A 26,975-nucleotide genomic window follows, 5' to 3' on the forward strand; every position below is an offset into this window, starting at 1 on the left:
GTTTTACATATAGATTAGTTGGTATTTCATAGTCTTTGTTTTATTTCTATTTGCATTTTTTTTTTTTTTTTTTTAGTTTTTCGAGACAAGGTTTCTCTGTGTGACTGTCCTGGAACTCACTTTGTAGACCAGGATGGCCTCGAACTCGCAGAGATCCACCTGCCTCTGTCTCCCTGGGTGCTCGGATTAAACGCATGCACCACCACCGCTTGACTGTTGATGTTTTTGCCTATTTTTAATTTTTATATTTATTCTTTTAGATTTTTTGAAGCAGTGTCTTTCTGTGTAGCACTGGCTGCCCTAGAACTTGCTTTGTAGACCTGTTGACCTCAAACTTTCAATGACTCTCCTGCTTCTGCCTCCCAATTTCTGGAATTACAGGCCAGTGTCACTATGCTTGCCTGTCCACTTTAATTCATTATGTGTTTAGTAGGTGATACTTTTACCAAATTGACTTATCTTTGAGTTTATTTTTCTTTCTCTTTTTTCCCCACTGTCCTGCTAAAGAAAATGAAATTATTGTTTAAAATATTGTCAAAGGGCTAGAGTGATGGCTCAGTGTTTAAGAATGCTGGCTGCTCTTCCAGAGAACTCAAACTTGATTCGCATTACTTACATGACAACTGACTTAGGTTTTTTTGTTTGTTTGTTTGTTTTGTTTTGCTATTGCTGTGACGAGATACCATGACAAGGCAACTTATAAAAGAAAGCATTTAATTTGGGGCTTACTGTTCTAGAACGTGCTAGATTCCATGACCATCATGACAGATAACATAGCAGCAGCAGGTAGGCAGGCATGGCTCTGTAGAAGTAACTTATTCAATAAGCACAAGGCAGAGATAGAGGTAACTGGGAATCTCATGAACTTTCAGAACTTGAAAGCCCACAACCAGTGACAGACCTCTTCCAACAAGATCACACCTTCTAATCCTTTCCAAATAGTCCCACCAAGTGCAGACCAAGCTTTCAAAATTATGAGCCAATAAGTACCATTCTTAGTCAAACTACCACAACTATTTAGTTCCAGGGTATTTGATGCCTTCTTCTAACCTCCTTTCACCAGGTGTTGACCTGGTGCGCAAGCAACACATATAGACAAATATATATATATATATGTATATATGTATGTATGTATTTTTCAAAAGGTCATTGTCAGATATAAATAGCCAGAAACATATCCTCTCTTTGCTTAGTAATATGGAATGGGTTTTCATATTGAGGTGTATGGTGGATTATCAGAGCTAATTTGGATTTTGATTTCATGTGAATTTGCCTTGAACTCATAGACTTCTGCCTGCCTCTGCCTCTGGGCTGCTAGGATTAAAGTTGTCTGCCATCACACGTGACTCAGGAATTTTTCAATTTAAGTATGCTAGATCGAGGCACTTACTATAGAATAAAAATTGTACTTTTCTACGTATCATAGATGTGACTAAAAACACTCAGATATTAACTTGATGCCTCTGATCACTTCTTTGTATACATTTTTTTGTATGAACTGTAAGAATTTTTCAAGTATATTTGCTTTGACCTGAGGGAAAACTCTTTTGTTCAGATGTTCTGTTGAATCGGGGTTATAAGTTATTTTAAAGATTTTTTCTAAGGAATTATAAGCTACACACAAAAAATAGAGAAGTAAAAGTAACATTTAGATATCATTTATTCAGCAGTGAACGTATGCAGATTTGAATCTGTTGGTTTTTACACTGTCACTTTTATAAAGTTTCAGCAGTGGATATGTGCCTAACTTTGGTCTTACGGCTGTTTACTCACTGTTTATGTCTATTTTTCAGTCCCAGTTGTGACATGATGGAACTAAGGCGCCGTTATCAGAATTTATATATTCCTAGTGACTTTTTTGATGCTCAGTTTACATGGGTGGATGCTTTTCCTTTGTCAAGACCATTTCAACTGGGAAATTACTGCAATTTTTATGTGATGCACAGAGAAGTAGAGTCCTTAGAAAAAAATATGGCTATTCTTGATCCACCTGATGCTGACCACCTGTACAGTGCAAAGGTTTGTATGTCATTGTGATGAATCTCATAGCTGTTGGAATTATCCTTTAGAAACTGGTTGTTAGAGGAATCCAAATCCCTGTTTTCTCTGCCTGATTTTTCTGAGCTATTTAAAAATGTTATTTTAATCCGTCTTAATTCTTAAGTTATAAAACAATGGCTATTGTTGTCAGTTTAAACCAAAAAATGTGAGCCAGTTAATGCTGAGTGCCATATGACTTTGTGTAGATCTGGATAACACTTAAAGTTGGGTATAAATGTGCTACAGACTAGTCTTCAGGGTAGCTTTCTGTACACTGCTTAGTCAGTTTGCTTTTGTTTTAAAAGGTTGATCTGAAAAAAAATCCTTCTTTGAAAATGTAAGGTTGAAGAGGCATCTAATACCATTCTTTTTCTATAGCATTTTACATTCTAATTTTAGGAAAAAATCTTACATGTAAGGGTAATTATTAGTACTTCTCATTTTCTTTACATTACTTTAGACTTTTGACAGGATTGAATTATTTGACTATAATAGGTAATGCTGATGGCTAGCCCAAGTATGGAAGATTTGTATCATAAGTCATGTGCTCTTGCTGAAGACCCACAAGAACTTCGTGATGGATTTCAGCATCCTGCTAGACTTGTTAAGGTAAAATGAAATTTATTTTGATTTTATTGTATATTTATTTATCTTAGCTCTTACTGTGTTTACATAGAATTGAAAGTGCACATTTTAAATGTTAGTTTAATGATATTAAATCTACTTTCATATCGTTACATATTTTTCTTATTTTAGAATGTGACTATATTATTTAGTTCTAGTTTAGCTTTGAATTTGATGCTCTATACTTGTAGCCTAATAAAATCTCTTGGATGCTCTTAAGGTTTGTATTTAAACATAGTTTGTTTCTTTAAAGGAACTCTTTTTTTTTTTTTTTTTGTTTTGTTTTGTTTTGGTTTGGTTTTGGTTTTGAAGACAGGGTTTCTCTGTGTATCTTTTGGAGCCTTTCCTGGAATTCACTTTGTAGACCAGGCTTGCCTTGAACTCAAAGAGATCCACCTGCCTCTGCCTCCCGAGTTCTGTGATTTAGGACCTGTGCCATCACTGCCGGCCCTAAAAGAACTCGTATCTGATGAAATACTTAGAGGATGAGTTATGATGTGTAAATCCTATTCCATTGCTGAAATGCAGTGTGGAACATGATGAACTCTGAACTCTTCCTTGACTGACAGATACCAGAGGTAGTAAAAATGTCGGGAGGATTTGTACCTTTCCTTTCTGAGTATCTATTTGTAATTTGATGGGTTATATTATATATGTAAATGATTATTTCTCTTGAATTAGTTTCTAGTGGGCATGAAAGGGAAGGATGAAGCCATGGCCATTGGAGGCCACTGGTCTCCTTCGTTGGATGGACCAAATCCAGAAAAAGACCCCTCTGTGTTGATTAAGACTGCCATCCGTTGTTGTAAGGCTCTGACAGGCATTGATCTAAGTGTATGCACACAATGGTAAGTACCAATTCATTACTTGATTGATTAGGATGTTTTTCTAATAGTTTATGTAGCTGTTCTTGTCAATCAGCCTTCCCCCTTTCCTTATTTTATCAACACTGGTCATGCAGGTAATCTCAAAGGAAAATCCCCATTTCTAGAAAAAGTTTATTTGGTGCCAAAAATGTTTTGGGGAAGGGACATTAAGGACTAATCAAAATACACTGAAAATTAAATGTTTCATCATGCTGTACTTTGGAAATTGGATGAATGTTGAAAAATACTTTTCATTTCACGTATAGCTGGAGAAGATCGTCCAGAGAGAACTTCATTTCATTATAATTCCTTTGTTATAAAGTGATGTAGATGCTGATTATTTTTGTTCAGCCATATTTTCTCTTGAGGCTTATTTGTCTTGTGTATTTTAGTGTATTTCTTACAATTTAATTGAGAATATTCTTTTTTTAGCACATGAAATCTGAGCAGCTTTCCAGCTTCTTCAGGTATTTTGTAAAATATGGGTAGCTCTGTAATCAAATCAGAAAATTCTCTGTGGAAATGTATTCTTTTAACCCATAAACTATTATACAAATGTACCAAAAGAGGAACTATGGCTTCTATAATTTTTTTTTTCTTTAGACCAACCTCAAGTTCTTGCAGCAAAATTTCTTTACTTGATGTGCAACAAGTGAACTAGGGTCTTTAAAATGTATTGTAGAATTTTTTTTCCAACATGCTTCTTCCCTTGCAACAGGTACCGTTTTGCAGAGATTCGCTACCATCGCCCTGAGGAGACCCACAAGGGGCGTACAGTTCCAGCTCATGTGGAGACAGTGGTTTTATTTTTCCCGGATGTTTGGCATTGCCTTCCCACCCGCTCAGAGTGGGAAACCCTCTCCCGAGGATACAAGCAGCAGCTGGTCGAGAAGCTTCAGGGTGAACGCAAGAAGGCTGATGGAGAACAGGCACTGAACGCTAATCCCTTTTTCTATTTCCGCTTCTCACAGGCACAGGAACACAGGCACAAATGCACACCACACACTACATAACAGACACACATGGAGGAACATAGCTGGTAACAGCGACTGGTGATCCAGCTTTCAGCAGTATAGTTGTATTTTCTTTATTCATAAAATCTGTCTAATATGCCAACTTAAATTTAAGAGTGCTGAGGCCTCAAAAAAAAAAGTTGTGCTTATATTGCACAGAATTTTGTTTTTATCATAGGTCTATTTGCTGGAATCTGGGACCAGTTGTTGAGCAAGATTCAGTATTAAGCCATTTTAAACATTTTGCCATTTTCTCAAATTTTAAAAAATTTTCTCTTTCACGGTCATCAGTTCTAGTCATGGATATTTGAAATTGGACAACCACAAGTCTGAGAGATTTGAAATTTCAGGCTATGTGGCAACGTCTTGGGTACATTTCAAAGGTCTGACTAAATCAGTCTTTGGGTGGCTTGAAAATTGGGGCAAGATCACACACTGTGTGGTTAATGGAGACCGGCAGTGTCTGTGTATCCCTGATATCCTTTGTGTTGTAATTTATCACCCTTTTGTGTTTCACAGATCTGGCTTTGATTGGCTGATGTCTTTGTGATCAGTTAAAAGTGGTAGAATGTATGTATGTGGACTTGCCTAAATAATAACTTTAGGAGAAGACAATCTGAAACATTGTGACCTTGCACAGATCAGCAACAGACTTTTAAAGAATAAATGACTTACACTTGAAGGTTTCAGAATAGTAATTTTGTTCTCAACTTTGTTATGTTAGGATGAAGAAGAGAAGGATGATGGTGAAGTTAAAGAAATTTCCACTCCTACCCATTGGTCTAAACTTGATCCAAAGGCAATGAAGGTAACAGAAAATGTATACATATTGTGCACACACACACAATAACAATAAGAAAGAATATTTCAGAACAGAAATTAGTAAATTTGTTGAGACTGAGAGAATTGTTTCAAGTAGGAAAATGCAACCTGGGTGTGGTGGCTCATATCCATTATCCCAGGATTTGGGAGGCAGCAGCAGGAGGATTTCTGTGTATTTCAGGAGAGTGAGTTCTAAGATAGCCTGGGCTATAGGGTGAGACCCTGTTTTTAGGAGGGGGTAAGAGGTGGGGCAAGGTGGCACACATATCCAGCAGATATAGGCAGATCTCTGAGTTTGAGGTCTGTAGAGCTAGTTCCAAGACGGGGTGACACAGAGAAACCTTGTCTCAAAAGATCAAAAATAAATAAATAATATAAAAGGGTGTGTGTCATTAAAAGTGAAGTACTCTGCTTTTCTATAATTATGATGTATTGTGCTTGTACATATATAAATTAAAGATGTCGTATGTATAGTTCAGATGCGTATTATCTGTCAGTCCTTCCAGTACTATTTTCTGGTTTGGGAAGTGACCAGACTTGCATTATTTCTATGCCTAAATAACCTATATTTAAGGAGAATAGGAGAGGAAAGAGGTTTTAAATCTGACTGGATGATGGTTACTCACACCTTTGATCCCAGCACTTGAAGCAAAAGCAGGCAGATCTCTGTGCCCTGGCTGTCCTGGAACTTACTTAGTAGACCAGGTTGGTATCAAACTCAGTGAGAACCCGTTTGTCTCAGCCTCCTAAGTGCTGGGATTAAAGGCGTGAGCCACTATAGCAAGTGGTAAATCTGATTTTTTTTTTTTTTGTGGTTTTTTTGAGACAGGGTTTCTCTGTGGTTTTGGAGCCTGTCCTGGAACTAGCTCTTGTAGACCAGGCTGGTCTCGAACTCACAGAGATCCGCCTGGCTCTGCCTCCCGAGTGCTGGGATTAAAGGCGTGCGCCACCACCGCCCGGACTGATTTTTGTAATAAATTTCAAGGTAAAATGTAGGCAAGTTTACCACTAAACAGGGAAGACGATCTTAAAAAAAGTCTTTGAGGGCTGGAGAGATGGCTCAGAGGTTAAGAGCACTGGCTGCTCTTCCAGAGGTCCTGAGTTCAATTCCCAGCAACCACATGGTGGCTCACAACCATCTGTACTGAGATCTGGCGCCCTGCTCTGGCGTGCGGGCATACATCGAGGCAGAATGTTGTATACATAATAAATAAATAAATCTTTAAAAAAAAAAAAGTCTTTGATTAAGGAAACTGTGCTAGTGTTTTTGTGCAGTAGCGGTGGTCTAGTTATGTGGTTCTGTATCCATGGACCTTTAATTTGATCAGATCAGAAACTTGCTTATTTGTGTGCCAGCTGGATTTTTGAGACAGGGTCTCAAAAATGGAACTTGCTGTGTAGACCTGGCTAGCCCCAAACTCAATAAAAACCACCTGCCTAACTCAAATCCACCTGCCTTTGCCTTCTGAGTACTGAGATTAAAGGTGCATGTCAGGACACCTGGCCTCATTGCTTGGATTTAAAGTTTTTTTTTTTTTGATTTTTCGAGACAGGGTTTCTCTGTAGCTTTTGGTTCCTGTCCTGGAACTAGCTCTTGTAGACCAGGCTGGCCTCGAACTCACAGAGATCCGCCTGCCTCTGCCTCCCGAGTGCTGGGATTAAAGGCGTGCGCCACCACCGCCCGGCTAAGTTTGATTATTTTTTTCCCCTAAGCATTTGGGGAGGTGCTGTTAGCTTATGACACATGTGTAGAGGTCCGAGGACAACTTGTAGGAGCTGCTTCTCTTTTTCTACCATGTGGGTTTTAAAAATCAAACTTGGATTATCAGGTGTTACCTGTTGAATTGTCTTACCAGGCCATTTTATAAAAATTGTTGGGCTGGAGAGATGGCTCAATGGTTAAGAGCATTGCCTGCTCTTCCAAAGGTCCTGAGTTCAATTCCCAGCAACCACATGGTGGCTCACAGTCATCTGTAATGAGGTGTGGTGCCCTCTTCTGGCCTGCAGGCATACATAATAAATATATGGGACTGGAGAGATGGCTCAGAGGGTAAGAGCATTGGCTGCTCTTCCAGAGGTCCCGAGTTCAATTCCTAGCAACCACATGGTGGCTCACAGTCATCTGTAATGAGACCTGGGCCTTCCTTGCCAGCAGTACATTTTATGCTTAATAAATAAATAAATCTTTTCAAAAAAATTGCTTAGTTTTTTTTTTTTTGTTTTTTTTTTTTGTTTTTTCGAGATAGGGTTTCTCTGTGGTTTTGGAGCCTGTCCTGGAACTAGCTCTTGTAGACCAGGCTGGTCTCAAACTCACAGAGATCTGCCTGCCTCTGCCTCCCAAGTGCTGGGATTAAAGGCGTGCGCCACCACGACCGGCTTTGTTTTGCTTTTTTAGCATAGGATCTCATGTAACCTAAGTGTTCTTGAACTTGCTCTATGACTGAGGGTAATCTTGAACTTCTGGTCCTACTGCTTCTACCTCCCAAGTGCTGTAGTTATATAGATGTGCTACCAACACCGTGCCCAACAACTTGTGTGCGTATGTACCAGCCATGTATGTGTTGAAGGCCAGAAGAGGGTGTTTAGAACTCCTGCAACTAGAATTACAGGTGGTTGGTTGTGAGTTGCCATGTAGGAACTGAACCTAGGTCCTCTACAAGAACAGCAAATGCTCTTGACTATTGAGCCAGCTCTCTAATTGATGAGGACTGTATTAAAACTTTGGGGCTCAAAGGGATCTTCTCTTTCAGCCTCATGCATATTTGGGTTTACCGGCATGCACCATCATACTTAGCTAAATGAATCTTTGATTTTGTTTTTTGTTGTCACTATATAGCGCTGTCTGGCTTCATACTCAGAGTTCTGCCTATCTCTGCCTTCAGAGTGCTAAGATTAACGATGTGTATCATTGCATCTGACTTGACTCTATAAAGTTTTTTTTTTGTTTTTTTTTTTTTTTAGTTTTACGAGACAGGGTTTCTCTGTAGCTTTGGAGCCTGTCCTGGCACTAGCTCTTGTAGACCAGGCTGGCCTCGAACTCACAGAGATCCGCCTGCCTCTGCCTCCCGAGTGCTGGGATTAAAGGCATGCGCCACCACTGCCCGGCTATAAAGTTTATTATTTGAAAATATGTGGGGCTGGAGAGACGGCTCAGAGGTTAAGAGCACTGACTGCTCTTCCAGAGGTCCTGAGTTCAATTCCCAGCAACCACATGGTGGCTTACAGCCATCTATAATGAGACCTGGCGCCCCCTTCTGACTTGCAGGCACACGTGGAAGGAATGCTATACACATAATATAATAAATAAATAAATATTTAAAAAAAAAAAAAAAGAAAATATGTGCCTGGAAGTGGTGGTACAGAGATTTTAATGTCAGCACCGGGGAGGCAGAGGCAGGGAGATCTCTTGAGTTTGAGGCCAGCATGGTAGGCAGGGTGCATTCTAGGCCACTCAGCTATACAACCCTATCTTGGAAAACCAAAAGAATAGCCAGGCTGTAGTAACTCACACCTTTAATCCCCGCACTTGGAAAACAGAGGCAGGCGGATCTCTGTAAGTTCGAGACCAACCTGGTCTACAAGAGCTAGTTTCAAGATGGGCTCCAAAGCTATAGAGAAACCCTGTCTCAAAAAACAAAAAAAAGGGGGACAAAGCAAAATATATAACTAAGTCTGGGGGTATTTGCATTCCTAATACTTGGGCTAAGCCTGGAGAGTCATGAGTTTGAAGGCAACCTGGTGTATATAAGTAGACACTGTCTCCAAAAAAACAAAACAGAACAAAAGACCCAACTTGTATTTCTTTTGATTATTAATAACAAGTTTTTTTCAATTACAATAAAAAATTTACTCATACCTATCCAATATAACCTAATAAAATTTACAGAAAGATATATAAAATATCTCAGTAGATAAAAGCTCTTGTTACTAAAGCTGATGATTTGAATTTGATTCCCAGAACCTACATGGTGTAAAGAAGTCAGCTCCCACCAGTTGACCTTTGTACACTACTCATACACAATAGCACGCCACTCCCCTAAATAAATAAATGTAATAAAATGTTTTTTGATTTGTTCCCTTCTTTCTTACTGGTATAAGGTTTTTGATGATTGTTTGGTTATAGTATGTTGCATGTAAAAAGTTTATCTTTTTTTCAGTTAGCTTTAATTTTCTCAGTGTAATTTTTCTTTGGTATTGTTTTCCAAGACATGGTTTCTCTGTGTAGTCCTGGCTGTCCTGGAATTTGCTCTGTGGACCAGGCTGGACCAGGCTGTGCTAGAAATCAGATATCTTCCTGTCTCTGTGACACAAGAGCATAAGCCACTATACCCAGTCACAGTGTAATTATTTTTAAACATTACATTCTAGTCAGTATAGATTCTATGTGTTGTTAAGATGTTTATTCTTGTAGGATAATGGTGGTGGCGGGTGAATCTATGAGTTCGAAGCCAGCCCGGTCTACAGAGTGAGTTTTAGGACAGCCAGGGTTACAGAGACTCTGTTTTGAAAACAAAGCAAAAACCACATTTCTTTGGGACAAATTTTCATGGTATTGCCAAAGTTGACCTCATACTGGGATTATTGGCATGTGCCACCTTACCTGCTTTAAAACATTTTTAAGCATCTTTAAACTTGTTTGGGGAGTTCATGAGATGGCTAAATACTTAAGAGTGGGTATTTCCTTTTTAGAGGACTAGAGTTTAATTCCCAAAACTCAAATTTGGCCTCCCAAAACTGTTACTTCAGCTCCAGGTTGGCCCGATAGCTATGGGTACAAACACTCATGCACACAGACATATACACATTCCTATAATTGAAAATAAAACAAAGCCGACAGTGGTGGCACATGATTTTAATCCTAGCACTCGGGAGGCAGAAATAGGTAGATCTCTTGTGAGTTTGAGGCCAGCCTGGTCTACAAAGTGATTTCCAGGACAGCTGGGCTACACAGAGAAACTGTGTTTTCAAAAACAAACAAAAATAAATAAATAAATCATTAAAACAAAACATATTCTAGAGCTAGGTTTGGTGATACTTGTCTTGGGAGGTGAAAACTGGAAGATCTGGAGTTCAAGGTCTGCTTCTGCTATATAAACAGTTTTCATCAGCCTGGGCTACATAAAGCTATCTCAGTAAAATCAAAGGTGATGGCTCAGTGTTCAAAGTGCTGCTGTATAAGCCTTCTCAAGTAGAGGCTGATTCCAAAGCACAAATTAAACAGCTGTGGTGGCATTCAGGAAACAAGCAGAAACAGTAGACCCTGCCGCAGCATGGTGGAAGGCAGGAACTGACAACTGGAGGTAATCTTCTGACCATCACAAGTGCCACAGCCAGTGTGCTGTTGTACACATATTCAAGAGCACACTGTAAATTGTTTTCCAAAAGTATTCTGTAAATTAGCATTTTCAAAAAGCACGGTAGCCGGGCAGTGGTGGTGCATGCCTTTAATCCCAGCACTTGGGAGGCAGAGGCAGGCGGATCTCTGTGAGTTCGAGGCCAGCCTGGTCTACAAGAGCTAGTTCTAGGATAATCTCCAAAGCTACAGAGAAACCCTATCTCGAAAAACCAAAAAAAAAAAAAAAAAAAAAAAGCACTGTATGGTCAGTGTCTCTTCCACTAATTTTGGCTTTTTGTCTTACTGTATATAGCCCTGAATTGCCTGAAACTTCCTATGTAGACTACATTAGTCTTGAATTTGCAATTTTTAAGAATCAGACAAAAAATAATTTGTTTTTTTCTATCATACTTTTTTCTTATGTGTTTTTATGCTCCATATATTTAGGTAAATGATCTCCGAAAAGAATTAGAAAGTCGAGCTCTTAGTTCCAAAGGACTAAAATCCCAGTTAATAGCTCGCTTGACAAAACAGCTTAAAGTAGAAGAACAAAAAGAAGAGCAGAAGGAATTAGAGAAGTCTGAGAAGGAAGAGGAAGATGAGGATGATAGGAAGTCTGAGGATGATAAAGAGGTATGTAGCCCATATTCACATACTGTAATGTTGTTAATACTGTGTAGAGGGAGCTCTTGGACCATGTAACACGTTGTATATGTATGTAGCTTTGAGTTATAATTTAAATACAGTAAAATACAAAATTTTTCTAATTTTTTAAGACTTTGTTGCTTTGTAAGCATAGACTGGTTTGAACTGAGTACTCAGTACTCATGAGGTAGATATTAAAATTGAGACCAACCTGGGGCTATGGTGAGACCTTTCCTTATCAAAAGGGAGGTGGGCTGGATGGATGGCTTAGTAGCTAAGAGCTCTTGCTGTGGTAGCAGAGGATCTGGGTTCAGGTCCCAGCACCAACATGATGGTTCACAATCCTCCCTAACGCTAGTTCCAGGGAATCCTGCTGCATCCTCTATGGCTTCAGTCTGTGGAATCCTCTCTAGTGGAGGCAAGGGAATGAAGAAAGGACAAACACCTATAGAAATGAAGGTGCAATCATATGGGGTTCTCTGACCAGGACCACTGTAACCCGGACTCTTACGTTTATTAGGTACAGCATGGGAGAGGTTGTGTGGTTGGGGTATGAAATCTCTGTAGGTTAGCAATTTCAGGCTGTAAAACACCCAGGAGCGGTTAACTGCAGTTGCTAGTCTTTGCACATACTGACCCATAAATACTCATACACAGACTCCAAGTAAACTTCGCCACCCCTCTTACACATGACCCATATGAGTGACAGCTTTCATTTACCATGGGCCAAGTGGTCTTAGAGTTCTTGGCAGGCCTTGCTCATGTCAAATACACATTAAATCAACCCTTCTGCCTCTCCCTATGGGATCTAATGCCCTCTTCTGACTTCAGAGGACGCTAGGCATGTAGTTAAAATAGGTAGAAACAGGCCAAACACCTGTACACATAAAGTAAAAAGAACAGAAAAGGGATATAGAGTACAAAATGTTTTGAGGTAGCTTGCCAGAATTTTTGTTAAAAAATAAATAAATAAATAAGTCATGTAGTTAATGAAATTCAAAAGAATTATTGATGCTGTCTTAGAGTAAAGGAGTTTAGTGAGACATGGCAACCAAAAATTTTGTTTTCTTTTTGGTTGAGAGGGTGTCACTAAATAGTGTAGACTGGCCTAGAACTCAAGTAAAGCCCTACTTGTGTAGATCTTTGTCTTTGCCTCTTGAGAACTTACAGACATGTGCCTAGCCAAGAAATGTCTTAAAGTTTGAGGAGCTTGGCATGTAGCTATGGAAAAGCATTAGTCTTAATATGCTTTTGCATAGTTCCCCATTACTGGGAAAGAGTTCTGGGGATAGTTGGGAAAATGTGCTCATTGAAACAAGAGACGACATTAGTAATATTGAAGATGAGGTAAGATGAACCTGAATTTAGATCCTCAGCGCCCTTCTAAAAGCCAGGCCTGGTAGTTCCTGTGCCTGTAACCCTGGAGCTGCTCATGAGCAGTGCATCCAGGAGGCTCTCCCAAGCTCACTGGCTAGCTAGCTGGTTCAGTGAGAGATCCTGCCAAATCTATGGTGAAAAGAATAGAGGAAAACAACTCACTCTTGACCTTAGCCTCCACCTGTATTTGAGCACACATGCACATTGACTACACATACAGATACTGTTGATGCTGAGTTAACTTGTTTATTTGATGATGATGTTTGTGACTGCATATTATTACCAGACCTAGGTCTCTTGAAGTTCACCCTTTAGGAATAAAACCCATATCTAGTCGGGCGCTGGTGGCACATGCCTTTAATCCCATCACTTGGGAACTTGGGAGGCAGAGGCAGGATGATCTCAGTGCGTTCAAGGCCAGCCTGGTCTACAAGAGCTAGTTCCAGGACAGGTTCCAAAGTAATAGAGAAACCCTGTCTCGAAAAACAAAACAAAAAAACACTATCTAAGAGACAAGTGTTGAGAAAAAGACTTTGCTCCATTTCCAATGAGTAGGAAAGATGGAGTTTTGTTTACAGATCAACTTCTCAGTACCATTGGTCCAGACAGGTCAGGAGAAGGAGGTGGGAAATTCATGTCTTCCCCAAGAATAGGTAGAGATTTGCCAGGAACTTGGAACTTGGGTGCTGCTCTTCAATCCTTTCATGATGCCATTTTTCTGGTCATAGTTGTTGTTGTTAGGTGGCCTCAGCCTTAAGCCTAGGACAGGCAGACTAGGCAAGTGTAGGTATTCTACCTTTGGGCTTGCCTTCTCAAATGATCAACATTTCTTTATACAGAGCTGAATGCAATCTGAACCAAATGTTAAGGGCAGCAGAGGGCACAGGCATAATAAAGGCAGAGATGCCAGGCTTTCCCATCCCATCCCATCCAGACAGCTGCCAAACTAGATAGTCAGTGTTACTATTAAAGTGGCCATGAGGTCTTTTTTTTCTCAAGGTTTATTTATTTATTTTTTTGTTTTTTTGTTTTTTTTTTTTTTGTTTTTTCAAGACAGGGTTTCTCTGTGGCTTTGGAGCCTCTCCTGGAACTAGCTCTGTAGACCAGGCTGGTCTCGAACTCACAGAGATCCGCCTACCTCTGCCTCCCGAGTGCTGGGATTAAAGGCGTGCGCCACCACCGCCCGGCTCAAGGTTTATTTATTTTATTTATATTTGCATGAATATTTTTGCAACATTTATGTATGTGTACCACATGCTTGGTGCCTGCAGAGGTCAGAAAAGGATGCTGCAGCTCCTGGAACTAAAGTTATGGATGGTTGTGAGCCCCCATGTGAGTGGTTAGAAAAACCAACCCAGATCCTCTTCAAGAACAACAAATGCTGTTAACCACTGAGCCATCTCTCCAGCCCAGAGTCTGTCTGTCTATCTGTCTGTTTGTTTCTTTCTTTCTTTTTCTTTAATTATTATAAGCATGTGTGTAAGTCGAGGAATTTCACAGCTTGGTTCTCTTTCACCTTGGGGCAAGGGGTGAGAGGTGAGCAGGGACAACTTACTTAGGTATTTAGATACCATAGCAAGCACTCTTCCCTGTGGTTCTCTCTCAGGCTTTTGAAGCCCTTTAAAAGTAACATAGATTGAGCTGGGCGGGTGGTGACACTTGCCTTTAATTCCAGTACTCAGAAGGCTGAGGCAGGCCTCTGTGAGGCCAACTTGGTTGAAGAGTTCCAGGATAGCCAGGGCTATTACACAGAGAAACCCTGTCTCGAAAAACCAGACAAAAAGAAAAGTAACATAGATGGTGGTGGTGGCACAGAACTTTAATCTTAGGGAGGCAGAGGCAGGTGGATTTTTTTTTTTTTTTTTGAGTTCCAAGGCCAGCCTGGTCTATAGAGTGAATTCCAGAATAGCCAGAGCTATAGAATGAGACCCTGTCTCAAACAAACAAAAAATGCATTTGTATTTATTCTGTGTGGGATTGAACACACCACTGGACTTGCCCAGAGGTCGGAGGATAATGCTGAAGTTGGTTTTCTTCCTTCTACCCTGTGGGTCTAGGAGACCAAATTGAGGTCATCAAGGTTGGTAGCAAGGACCTTTCTTTACTCACTGATTTTCGCCCCCCCCCCCCCATCTTAATTGACTTTGAGGGTTTTTTTTTTGTTTGTTTGTTCGTTTGTTTTTCGAGGCAGGGTTTTCCTGTGTAACAGTTCTAGCTGTCCTGGAACTATATCTCTTGTAGACCAGGCTGGCCTCAAACTCACAGGGATTCACCTGCCTCTGCCTCCTGAGTGCTGGGATTAAAAGTATGTGCCAGTACTGCCTGGCCCAACTTTTTGAGTTTTTAAGGAGAAGTTATTACTGATGTGACTCTGGCTGGCCTGGAAGTCTCTGTAGAAACTAGGCTGTCCTTGTGATCCTCCTCCTGTCTGAATTTTCATGTGCTGGGATCATAAAGCATGTGTTAGCATGGTTGCTTAGTGGTTTTTTGTTTGTTTGTTTGGTTGGTTGGTTGGTTTTGGAGACAGGGTCTCTCTGTAGCCCTGGCTGTCCTAGAACTAACTCTGAATATAGACCACTGTGGCCTCGAGTCAGAGATTCACCTGCCTCTGCCTCCTGGGTTCTGGGATTAAAGATGTGCACTGCCAGCCACCATGCCCACTATCATTACATTTTTATTTTAGTACCTCAGCGTAAAGTGTGTAAAGCTAGAGGATTTGTTAGGTTCTTCCTAACACTAAATAAGAGAGATTGGTAGGAAGGGACGTGCACTCTGCACTGCAGACTATCTGCTGTGCCTGATGATCTGGGGACCTTCTTGAGGACATTTCTTTCTCTTGCTTCCTAGGCAGTTTGTGGTTTCTTGTTTTATTCCATGGGTTATAAATATCTTTGGGATGATGATACTGTCTCAGAGCTGGCCATGGCTTGAGTCCTTTCAGCTTCTGTCACTACTTTATAGCAGGATAGGGTGTGTCCTGTCTGTAGCCTATCTCCGGAACAGACTGTCTTCCCAGAAGGCTCAGTATCCTTTAGTGAAGTTATTTTTAGAAGCCAGTTGTATTCATTAACACTTGATGCTAAGCTTGACCACAGCAATTCAATATCTAGAACTCATGGTGGAAGGAGAAAACCAACTGCCTGTCCCCTGACCCACACGTTACAAAAACTAATGTAATAAAGGAAATTTAAGAAAGAGGAATTAAAAGCCATAAAAGGCCCTATCTCTGTTTTTAACCATTATGGCTAATATAATCACTGTAAGAAATCAGAAGACTTTGATCTTTGTTTTTTGAAACAAGAATTTATTCTGTAGGGGCTGGAGAGATGGCTCAGTGGTTGGGAGCACTGGCTGCCCTTCCAGAGGTCCTGAGTTCAATTCCCAGCAACCATATGAGACCTGGTGCCCCCTTCTGGCTTGAGGGCACATATGGAAGGAATGCTGTACACATAATAAATAAATAAATAAATATTTTTTAAAAAAAGAATTTATTCTGTAGTGGAGGCTAGTCTGGTACTCACTGTGTAGCTAGGCTGACTAGAACTCAAGGTCATCCTTCTGTCTCTGCCACCATGTGTTGGGATTATGGTCATGAACCACCACACCCACCTCCTTTATTTTATTTTATTTTAAGTACATTTCAATACACATGCACTTTGTACAAGGAAGCGTCACCATGATTTAAAATTTCAAATGTCTAGGAGGAAGAAAGAAAACGACAAGAGGAAATGGAACGCCAGCGCCAAGAAAGAAGATACATTTTGCCTGATGAACCAGCCATAATTGTACATCCAAACTGGGCTGCAAAAAGTGGCAAATTTGATTGCAGCATCATGTCTTTGAGTGTCCTTTTGGATTACAGGTTGGAAGATAACAAAGAACATTCATTTGAGGTAATATTAAAGTTTAATTAGGATCAAAATAATACCTACAGTTGTGACTGACTCTTCAATGTATTAAATTCCTTGAGTTTTTCTTTGTTCCCATTGTTTGTGTTTTTGGTCACCATCATTTATTATGAGAAAGTCAGATTTGTCCTCTAAGGTCTCTTATAGACACGATAGACTACCTTTTGTTGTTTCATTCCTGTAGTGTGGTTTTGTCCTCCCTCCCTTTTTTTCTCTGTAAATTAACAAGTTAGATCTAAATTATTCTTTGTTTTTCATTTTGTGTTTTGGAGACTATTTCTAGTAACCCTAGCTGATGTTGAAGTAGCTTTTATTTGTGTGGTTGTCCTGTCCTTGTGTGTGTCTGTGTGTGGCAGGTGTGCCTGATTCCTGTAGAGGCCAGAGAGGGTGTTATGTTCCCTGCATCTGTAGTTATAGATGTTTATCAAGCACCATGTGGGCCCTGGGAACCAAACCGAACTCCCGAAGGGCAGCCATTGCTCTTAATCACTTATTCATTGCTGCAGCCCCTACTTGTCTTTCTTGAGGATGCCGTAATGTTTTATTTTCTTTAGAATTAAAATAATCATTTAGTGGATATGAAAATTTTGTGACTGGTTAGATTGTAAGAGAAAATAAGTGGCATTATCTTTCAACTTGAGTTTTTGTTCTGTCTTGTCTGTCTCTGTCTCTCGTTTCGATCTCAACAGGATCTTACTACATAGCCCTATCGGGCCAGGAACTCTTAGAGATCCACTTGCCTTCCAGGCGTGCACCACCATGCCCAGCTCCTCTCTATTGCTAGTGTTGAGAATTGAACTCAGGGGCTTATGCATGCTATGGAAACCTCTACCACCAAGCTACATCTCCAGCCTTCTTTTTACTTTTAATAGTTTTTTTTTTAAAGATTTATTTATTATTAATACAACATTCCTTCCATGTATGCTCGCATGCCAGAAGAGGGCACCAGATCTCATTATAGATGGTTGTGAGCCACCATGTGGTTGCTGGTAATTGAACTCAGGACCTTTGGAAGAGCAGTCAGTGCTCTTAACCTCTGAGCCATCTCTCCAGCCCTACTTTTAATAGTTTTGCTGAGATTCCAGGTTGGCCCTAAACTCAGTTTGTGTCCAGTTAGGTCTTCAACTCATGATTATTCTGCTTCAGTATCCTTTGGGCCTGCAATTACATAAATGCATTATTAAATATAACGGTATTTGCATTGTTTTTTTATATTCTGCTTATATGGTTCTGGTTCTTGTTTTTGTGAGATAATATCTCATGCAACCCAGTCTGATTTCAAACATACTATCTGGATCAGGTTGGACTTGAAAAACTTCTGATCCACCTCTTTTCCGCCTTTGCTATCTGGGATCACAGGTATGTGACACTATAACCAGCTCTAGTTTTTTGAGACAGAGTCTCTTATGACCAAGGATGGTGGTGAATTGTTGATCTTCTTCCCTTACCTCTCAATTGCAGAGTTTACAGGAAGGTGTTACCATGTTTAGCAATATATTTATATCTTAAAAAACAACGTCTTTACATAGAACATGATGACATGAGCTTATAGTGCCACCATTTATTATAGTGCCACTGAATGCAGCATGAAGAACACGAGTTCCAAGCCAGCCTGGATACAAAGATCTTGTCTTTTTTTTTTTTTTTTAAGATTTATTTATTAATCATGTAAAAAGTATTCTGTCTGCATGTATGCTGCAGGCCAGAAGAGGGCACAAGATCTCATTAAAGATGGCTGTGAGCCACCATATGGTTACTGGGAATTGAACTCAGGACCTCTGGAAGGGCAGTCTTAACCTCTGAGCCATCTCTCTAGCCCTGAAAGATCTTGTCTTTAAAAAGAAGCCAAATGATGGTGGCGCATACCTTTAATCCCAGTACTTGGGAGGCAGAGGCAGGCGAATATCTGTGAGTTCAAGGCCAGCCTTATGTGCAGAGCGAGTTCCAGTACATCCAAGGTTACACAGGAAACCTTGTCTAGAAATTAAAAAAAAAAAAGAAAGTTCTTTTGAAGATATTTATTTATTTAAAGGGTCTCCCTGTGTGGCAGTTGCTGGCCTGAAACTCATAAATAGACCAGACTGGCCTGGGAAGCCACAGAAGTTTTGCCTGCCTCTGCCTCCCAAGAGCTGGGATTAAAGGTGTGCACCACCACAACTAGTTATTTTGAAGATTTTCATGGTCCTCACATTATTCACATCCATTTTTATAGCTCCTGATTTTTTCTTTATCTCCCTCATAAAATATTATAGCTCTCTATAGGTGTAGAAAATAAGTGTGGTAAGATAGTGCTTGATGAATGACTAGCTGCTGGATTTATTCAGTATTTGTATTGAATTTGCCTAGATTAATGTTGGTTTCTTTTTATAGGTTTCATTGTTTGCCGAACTTTTCAACGAAATGCTTCAAAGAGATTTTGGAGTCAGAATATACAAATCATTGCTCTCTCTTCCTGAGAAAGAGGACAAAAAAGAAAAGGAGAAGAAAAGCAAAAAAGACGAGAGAAAAGATAAAAAAGAAGAAAGAGATGATGACACTGATGATCCAAAACCAAAACGGAGAAAATCAGGCGATGATAAAGACAAAAAAGAAGACAGAGATGAGAGGAAGGTCTGTAATTTCCAGGATAGGCAACAACAACTGAGAAATGTTCAGTTCCAGCCTCCAAAGAAAAGTCAAACTAAAAGTCTTGAATATTGTGTTGGATATTTGAGTCGGATCATATGATACTCTGCCTCAAAAATCTAGAGAGCTGGGTATAGGGCCACATCTGTAATCCCATATGTCAAAGGGGGGAAGAGGAGATTCAGGAGTTCATTTCCAGACTGAGCCATATAGCAAAGCCTAATTTAATATCTGTAACTAATTTTATGATTTGTTTTCATCCTTTCCTCTCTTCTTCTGTCTTCTTATTGTAATGTGTATGTTTTGCCTGTATGTGTATTTATACTGTGTGTGGTGTGTGTGTGTGTGCGCGCGCGCGCGCAGGCGCGCACTGGCCTCAGAAGTCAACAGTGAGTGTGGCTCGCCTGAGATTGAAGTTATAGACGGTTGTTAGCTGCCATGTGGGTGTCAGAGGGATTTCCTGTAAGGTCAGTCAGTCATTGCTCTGTATGTCGCTGACTCTCTAGACCTTCTTCCTTTTCTGTGTTTCTCTCTGTCCTTTTGTCTTTCTTGCTGTGAGCTGGGACCTCCTTACTCTCCAGGTGCTCAGATTACTGCCATGCCGGCCATGCCATCCTTGAGTAGGTTATTACTGTTGAGCAATCTATAATCGGACTTGTTACAAATACATCCATTTAGTGAACTTATGTTTATTTGTCTGTCTTGTCCTAATATTGCTTAGTTTTAAGGCATCTTAAATTACAGAAAGAAGAAAAAAAAAAAGAAGATTCTAAAGATGACGATGAAACCGAAGAAGATAATAATCAAGATGAGTATGACCCAATGGAGGCGGAAGAAGCTGAGGATGAAGAAGATGGTATGTAGTAGATGACCTTGGGGCTGTAGAATGGACTAAATATTTTATGCTTTTTGAGTTTTTAGAAATTTTCTTGTTTTTGTAAGACCTTCTCTTGCTACATAACTGATACTGGCCTATGTAGCCCAGGTTGACTTTGGATGATGCTCTTTGCCTCACTATCCCAGGTGAGAGCTGTGATTTCAAGCTCATCCTATCACATCTGGCTGTTCTTTTGTTTGTCTTTGTTTTTTGAATCAAGAGTTTCTCCATATTTTTGGAGCCTGTCCTGGAACTAGCTCTTGTAGACCAGGCTGGCTTCAAACTCACAGAGATCTGCCTGCCTCTGCCTCCCAAGTGCTGGGATTAAAAGCGTGAGCCACCACTGCTTAGCCTGGCTGTTAATCTTAATTAATAATTAAATACTTAATGGCATATGCCCTTATTTCTTTCATTGATGTTTGTAGTATTATAGTTACTTTTAGGATATTTACTACTGTGACGCCTATGGAAACCAGGACAGCTGTTAGGAGTTGGTTCTCTCCTTTCCCATGAAATCTGGACATTGAACTCAGGTTATCAGCTTGCAAGGCTAGTGATTTATCCACTGAACCATCTCACAGGCCCTTGCCACTTCTCAGTCACTCTGAGGTCCTTAAACCTGCCACTTAATATTCTTCTGTTAGGAACTTGGCACTGACAGTCTCTTCTGCCAGCCAGTTCAAAAGTCTATCCTCTTGACATCCTCGTATCTAAACATCTGTGCTCAGCTCTTACTTTCTTGCTGAGGCCTATTCTGAAACAAAGCTTATGTAAAATTGGTTCGTAGAGTTTACAGTGTGGTCTACAATGTAGCATTATTTTACTTATGTCTTTTTTCACACTTGTTTAGTACTTTAAAAAAAATTTTAGTTTAATGTGTATGTCTTGCCTGCATGTGTGTCTGAACCTCATGCATGCCTGGTGCCTCTGGGAGTCAGAAGAGGACATTGGCTCTCCTGTTCCCGGAGTTACAAATGAGTGTAAACCACCATGTGGGTGCTGAGAATTGAACCTGGGTCCTCTGCAAAAGCAACAATTGCTTTTTTAAAATGCTGGCCCATTTCTTCAGTCCTAGAAATGAGTTTTAACAAATAAAAATTTGTTCTCACTTAGTGTTTGAAATGGTGATCAATCTTATTAGTAATCAAAAGGGTAGAGAACAAGATGATATGTGTTAATTCATCAAATTGACCAAATTGTCCAGACCTGTTTTGACTGATCTTTAATCCCGGCTGTTTGGGAGGATTAAGGCAGGGATATCATGAATTCAGGGGCATCTTGAACAAGGTCTTAAGAGCCTATCTCAGAATTGATAGTTTGCCAAGCATAGGAAAAGCTTCAGTTTAATCCTCAGAACTGGAAAAATGAATTTTTTGTCAAACTTAAGATGTTCTTTTGGCCGGGCGGTGGTGGCGCACGCCTTTAATCCCATCACTCAGGAGGCAGAGGCAGGTAGATCTCTGTGAGTTTGAGGCCAGCCTGGTCTCCAAGAGCTAGTTCCAGGACAGGCACCAAAGCTACAGATAAACCCTGTCTTGGAAAACCTTAAAAAAAAAAAAAAAAAAAAAGGATAATCTTTTTTATTTCTAGGGATCACATTTGAGACCTTATGCATGATAGACAAACATATTCCCAACCAGAAAAGTAAGATTTTCTTTTAAAAGGTACAAGTTTTTCAAAGATATATGTGCTTGTTACCTCAATACTTTGTAGGCTGGGTAGGAGAATTGCTGTGAATTAAATGCTAGCCTGTGCTATATGATGAGACTCTATCTCAATTATTAAAAAGTATATTGTAATTTTTTTTTTTATGAGACAGGGTCTCTTTACATAGCCCTGGCTGTCCTGGAACTAGCTCTATAGACCAGGCTAGTCTCAAACCCTTAACAATTCTGCTTGCCCCTGCCTCAGAGAGCTAGAATGAAAGGTGTGTGCCACCACACCCAGCATGTCCTCACCTTAAACTTTGAGATTTTGTATTACATTGTGTGTTATATGTGTGCTCATGTTCAGGTGAGATTACTTGCAAAAGTCAGTTTCCCCATATGGGTCATGGGATTGAGCTCTGTTACACTTGGTGACAAGTACCTCTGCCTGCTGAACAATCTCTCTGGCCTCCTCTTTTGTTTATTCTTTGTGAACATACTAATGTGTGAGTGCAGGCACACACTTGCGGATCAGAGGACAGCCTTGGATTCTAGTCTTCGCCTTTACCTGGTTTTGAAACAGTCTTTTTTTGTCTGTTTGTTTATTATGTATATAGTGTTCTGTCTGCATGTCTGCCTGCTGGCCAGAAGAAAACATCAGATCTAATTATAGATGGTTGGGAGCCACCATGTGATTGCTGGGAATTGAACTTAGGACCTTTGGAAGTACAGCCAGTGCTCTTAACCTCCAGCCATCTCTCCAGACCTGAGACAGCCTTTTTATTTGCCACTGCCTACCCTGGACTGACTGGCCCAGGAGTGTTCAGGCTGTCACATCTGGCTTTAGATGGGTCCCAGGGATCCAAACTCAGGTGCTATGCTGCTTCAGCAATGCTTTACTCACTGAGCCTTCGCTCCACTCCCAAGATTCTCCATTTTTATGTATAAAGTTAATCATGCAGTGGTATACACCTTGGATTCTCAGCACTAAGGAGACTGAGAGGGTGAGAACTAGTTTGAGGCTAGCTTGTTTTATATAATGATACCAGCTGTTCAAAGAAACAAGGGGAAAATGTTATGTGTGTGTTTATAAATGGGCTGAGGAGATGACTCTGTTGCTAAAGTGCTTGGTGTGCAAGCATAAGGACCTAAATTTGAGCCCTTAATACTCACATGGCATTGTAATAGCTGCCCTGGGAGGGTAAAGACAGGTGGGTTCCTGGAACTCATGAGCCAGCCTAGCCCAACCAGCAAGAAACACTGTCTCCATAAGATGGAGAAGAGTTGAAGACAGCGCCTGACATCAGCCTTTGGCCTTCACATGCACAGGATAAATGTACACAGATACACTCTTATGTATAGAAACCGGTGGGTTTGATTTGATAAAACAATATTTCCTTCTCATTTTTTTTAATTTCCTCTTATTTGTATGAATATTTTGCTCACATACATGTCTGTGTATTGTATACCATGAACTGGCAACTGCCTTGTGGGAATTCTTAAGTTTCCTATTGCTTTTTTTGTTTTTCTTTTGAGACAGGGTTTCTCTGTGTAGCTTGAGTTGCCCTGGAACTCTTTCTTGTAAACTAGGCTGGCTTCGAACTCAAAGAGATCCTCTTGGCTTTGCTTCCTGAGTGCTTGGATTAAAGGGCCTGTGCCAGCACCACCAGGCTGCTTCTTGAGTTTTCTTAACGTTTCCTTATAGCACCAATTTTTTTATAGGATTTTTTATAGACCTGTTATTTCATCTTTTGAAAACTTATGTATTGGAAAAGTGCATGAATAAATGTTTTCTTCTTTCACATTGGCTTTACAGAGAGGGAAGAAGAGGAAATGAACAAACGAGATGACAAGAGAGATGTCAACCGATACTGCAAGGAGAGACCCTCGAAAGAGAAGGTGTTTTTTTTTTTTGTTGTTGTTTTGTTCTGTTTTGTTTTTGCTGCTACTTCTTCATTTTCCTTTATTTTCCCATTAGATAAGGTATTTATTGAATAGAATATGGCACACGCCTTTAATCCCAGCACTCGGGAGGCAGAGGCAGATGGATCTCTGGGAGTTCGAGGCCAGCCTGGTCTACAAGAGCTAGTTCCAGAACAGGAACCAAAAACTACGGAGAAACCCTGTCTCGAAATTCCAAAAATTAAAAAAAAGTAAAAAAAAAAAATAAGTGATTTCCTTACCCTGCATTTACCGATTTGTGTTTGTCACGGTTTCTTTTTTTCATACTGGTATATAAAATCCACTCATTTTAGCTAAAATGAGCTAGATCAGTGCTTTCATACAGACAGAGCCTTGATTTCTCATTCTTCCATGATAATAAACTGCATGCCATATTTTCTGTTCATTCTAGGAAAAAGAGAAGACTCAGATGGTCACAGTTAACAGGGATCTATTGATGGCTTTTGTTTATTTCGATCAAAGCCATTGTGGTTACCTCCTTGAAAAGGATTTGGAAGAAATACTATATACTCTTGGATTGCATCTTTCTCGGGCTCAGGTAATCAATCTTGTGAACTTAATAGGAATTTTTATAACATCTTTTTTTTTGTGGTACTTAGGATAGAAGCTAGGGTCTTAATCATGGCTAGACAGGTTCTTCCACTGTTATATCCATAGCTCAGAAACTTTTTATGAGGTTATCCTTCCAAAAGGTAAGACAGTAGAAATAAATTAATTTCATTTATCTGATCATAAATTCTACCTATCTTTCCTGAAACAAGTGCCTCCCTTTGTTGCTCAGGCTATCTTCACTTTTGTGGCAATCCTAGCTCAGCCTCTTAAAGCCACCTGGTTGGCCTTTTACCTTTCTTTTTAATCCAAATGTTCTAGAATATTAACTTTTCTAAAGAAACTATTTTTGGGGCCAGCAAGATGTCTCAGTAGGTAATGGCACTTGTTAGTGAACTCGATCATCTGAGTTTGATCCCTGGGACCCAAATGATAGGATAGAGCCAGCACCTGAAAGTTTACCTCTCACCTCTGTGTGCTTAAATATGCACACATACAATTTGCCTTTTAGAGAAGTTATCACAGGGCAGTGTTGGCGCACACCTGTAGTCCCTGCACTTGGGAGGCAGATGAAGGCGGATCTCTGTGAGTTCAAGGCCAGCCTAGTTTGCAGAGCAAATTTCATGAAACAAACAAACAAAAAACCATAATCTTTGGGGCTGGAAAGATGAGTCAGTGGTTAAGAGCATGCACTGCTCTTGCAGAGAACCTACAGTTCCTAGCACCTAGGACAGGTGGCTGAAAACTGCCTGTAACTCTAGTTCCAGGGTATCTTTTTTTTTTTTGGAGCCTGTCCTGGAACTAGCTCTTGTAGACCAGGCTGGTCTCGAACTCACAGAGATCCGCCTGCCTCTGCCTCCCGAGTGCTGGGATTAAAGGCATGCGCCACCACCGCCCGGCTTTCCAGGGTATCTAATACCATTCTTATGGCCTATTCAGTTTCCCACATACATGTGTGCACACTAACATACAAACATAAAAAAAAATGGTTTTTGTTTGTTAAGTTGGGTTTTTTTGTTTGGTTGGTTTTTATTTGGTTGGTTTTTGTTTTGAAGCAGTGTCTCTCTATCCCTAGCTGGCCTGAAACTCTATGTATGCCAGGCTGGCCTCAAAACTTTCCTGCCTTTGCCTCCTGAGCACTGGTATTAAAGGCATGTGCCACCAGTGCTCAGCCTGATCCCATTTTTTAAAGGTAGTTTTTACGGCCTGGCTGTGGTGGTGTACGCCTTTAATTCCAGTACTCGGGAGGCAGAGGCAGGTGAATCCCTGTGAGTTTGAGGCCAGCCCTGGTCTACAAGAGCTAGTTCCAGGACAGATAGGACTGTTACACAGGGAAACCCTGTCTCAAAAAAAAAAAAAAAAAAAAAAAAAAAAAAAAAAAAAAAAAAAAAAAGTAGTTTTTACTGATGACTTCTTACTCCCTCCCGTGATACAGACGGCTCTTCTCTCCAGTAAGGAAGAGTCTGTTCTCTCTTTGCACTAAGTTCTCTTCCTCAGGACTAATAAATAACCTTTTCTAGAACTTTTTGGTTTTTTGAGACAGGGTTTCTCTGTGTAGCCCGGGCTGTCCTGGAACTCAGTTTGTAGACCAGGCTGGCCTCGAACTCACTGAGATCTGCCTGCCTCTGCCTCCCAAGCTTTGGGATTAAAGGCATGGACCACCACTGCCTGGCAGAACTTTTTTTATTTAATAATTTTATTTATGTATGAGGGCTCTGTGTATGTGTATGCCTGTAGGCCTGAAGAGGGCACCAGATCTCATTGTAGATGGTTGTGAGCCACAGTGTAGCTACTGGGAATTGAACTCAGGACCTCTGGAAGAACAGCCAGTGCTCTTAACCATTGAGCCAACTCTCTAGCCCTCTAGAACTTTTCATGTTACTTGTATTTATAGAAGATGAAATTGCTATGTTTATATAGATGGGGCCATTATTTACTTACTAATTTATCATTGCTTCTATCATAAAAATGGAATATTGCAGAGCTCAGTGACTCACATCTGGAAACCTTGTGCTTTGATATCTGAGGCAAGAAGATCACTGCAAGTTTAAGGCAAAACCTGACTAGAATTTTAAAACATACAAGAGAAAATAGACTTATATCATTGTTTTTACAGCTGCTTAATATTCCTTCATATGGATGTTTCATAATTGACATAATTTTTCTATTGCTGGTAGATTTTTTTATAAAGAGGGGGTGTGAGACAGGGTTTCTCTATATATCCCTGGCTATCCTGGAGCAGCAGAGATCTGCCTTCCTTCACCTCCCAAGTGCTGGGATTAAAGTTTGCAGCACCATGCCTGACTTTCAGATGTCTTTTTTTTCGTTATTCGGAATTGAATTATACTTTAAAGTTTGAGTGAGTGTTTTTATCACATCTGTAATATTAACACTTGAAAGGCTTGGGCAAGAGTATTTTGGGTTCAAGGCCAGCTTGAGATAAATAGCAAGACTTTGTCATAAAAAAAACAAAACACAGGGCAGTTCCTGCTGGCACACGCCTTTAATCCCAGTGTTTAGGAGGCAGAGGGTGTCAGACCTCTGTGTGCCTGAGACAAGCCTGATATGTAAAGGTAGTTCCAGGACATCCAGGAGTTCAGAGGGAAACCCTGTCTCATAAAAATACAAAACAAAACCAAAAATAACCCAAACAACAACATAAAAAATACACTGGGCTTGTGAAACA

At 40.2% G+C, this 26,975-nt stretch overlaps 1 protein-coding gene and 1 non-coding gene across 6 annotated transcripts in view; both read left to right on the forward strand.

Moving 5' to 3' along the window:
- The window catches only part of Ccar1 (cell division cycle and apoptosis regulator 1), a 52,938-nt gene that overhangs the window by 20,655 nt on the left and 5,308 nt on the right, over positions 1-26,975 (forward strand). For 4 of the 5 annotated variants that reach the window (XM_041655420.1, XM_041655419.1, XM_041655422.1 and 1 more), the window contains 11 exons: positions 1,794-2,019; positions 2,536-2,649; positions 3,346-3,512; positions 4,249-4,459; positions 5,268-5,351; positions 11,148-11,333; positions 16,424-16,615; positions 19,001-19,240; positions 20,000-20,111; positions 23,595-23,677; positions 24,132-24,278. In XM_041655420.1, coding sequence (XP_041511354.1) covers positions 1,794-2,019; positions 2,536-2,649; positions 3,346-3,512; positions 4,249-4,459; positions 5,268-5,351; positions 11,148-11,333; positions 16,424-16,615; positions 19,001-19,240; positions 20,000-20,111; positions 23,595-23,677; positions 24,132-24,278 — 1,762 coding nt within the window. The remainder of the gene's footprint in view (positions 1-1,793; positions 2,020-2,535; positions 2,650-3,345; positions 3,513-4,248; positions 4,460-5,267; positions 5,352-11,147; positions 11,334-16,423; positions 16,616-19,000; positions 19,241-19,999; positions 20,112-23,594; positions 23,678-24,131; positions 24,279-26,975) is intronic. The other variant, XM_041655423.1, reaches the window with a different exon arrangement.
- Positions 3,152-3,218, forward strand: LOC121451147. The gene has a single exon (XR_005974680.1). It is a non-coding gene; the product is annotated as a small nucleolar RNA SNORD98 (small nucleolar RNA).

Source organism: Microtus oregoni, unplaced genomic scaffold (assembly GCF_018167655.1).
Source record: "Microtus oregoni isolate MIOR12 unplaced genomic scaffold, Mior012 000007F_ref0000211, whole genome shotgun sequence".
Taxonomy (NCBI): domain Eukaryota; kingdom Metazoa; phylum Chordata; class Mammalia; order Rodentia; family Cricetidae; genus Microtus; species Microtus oregoni.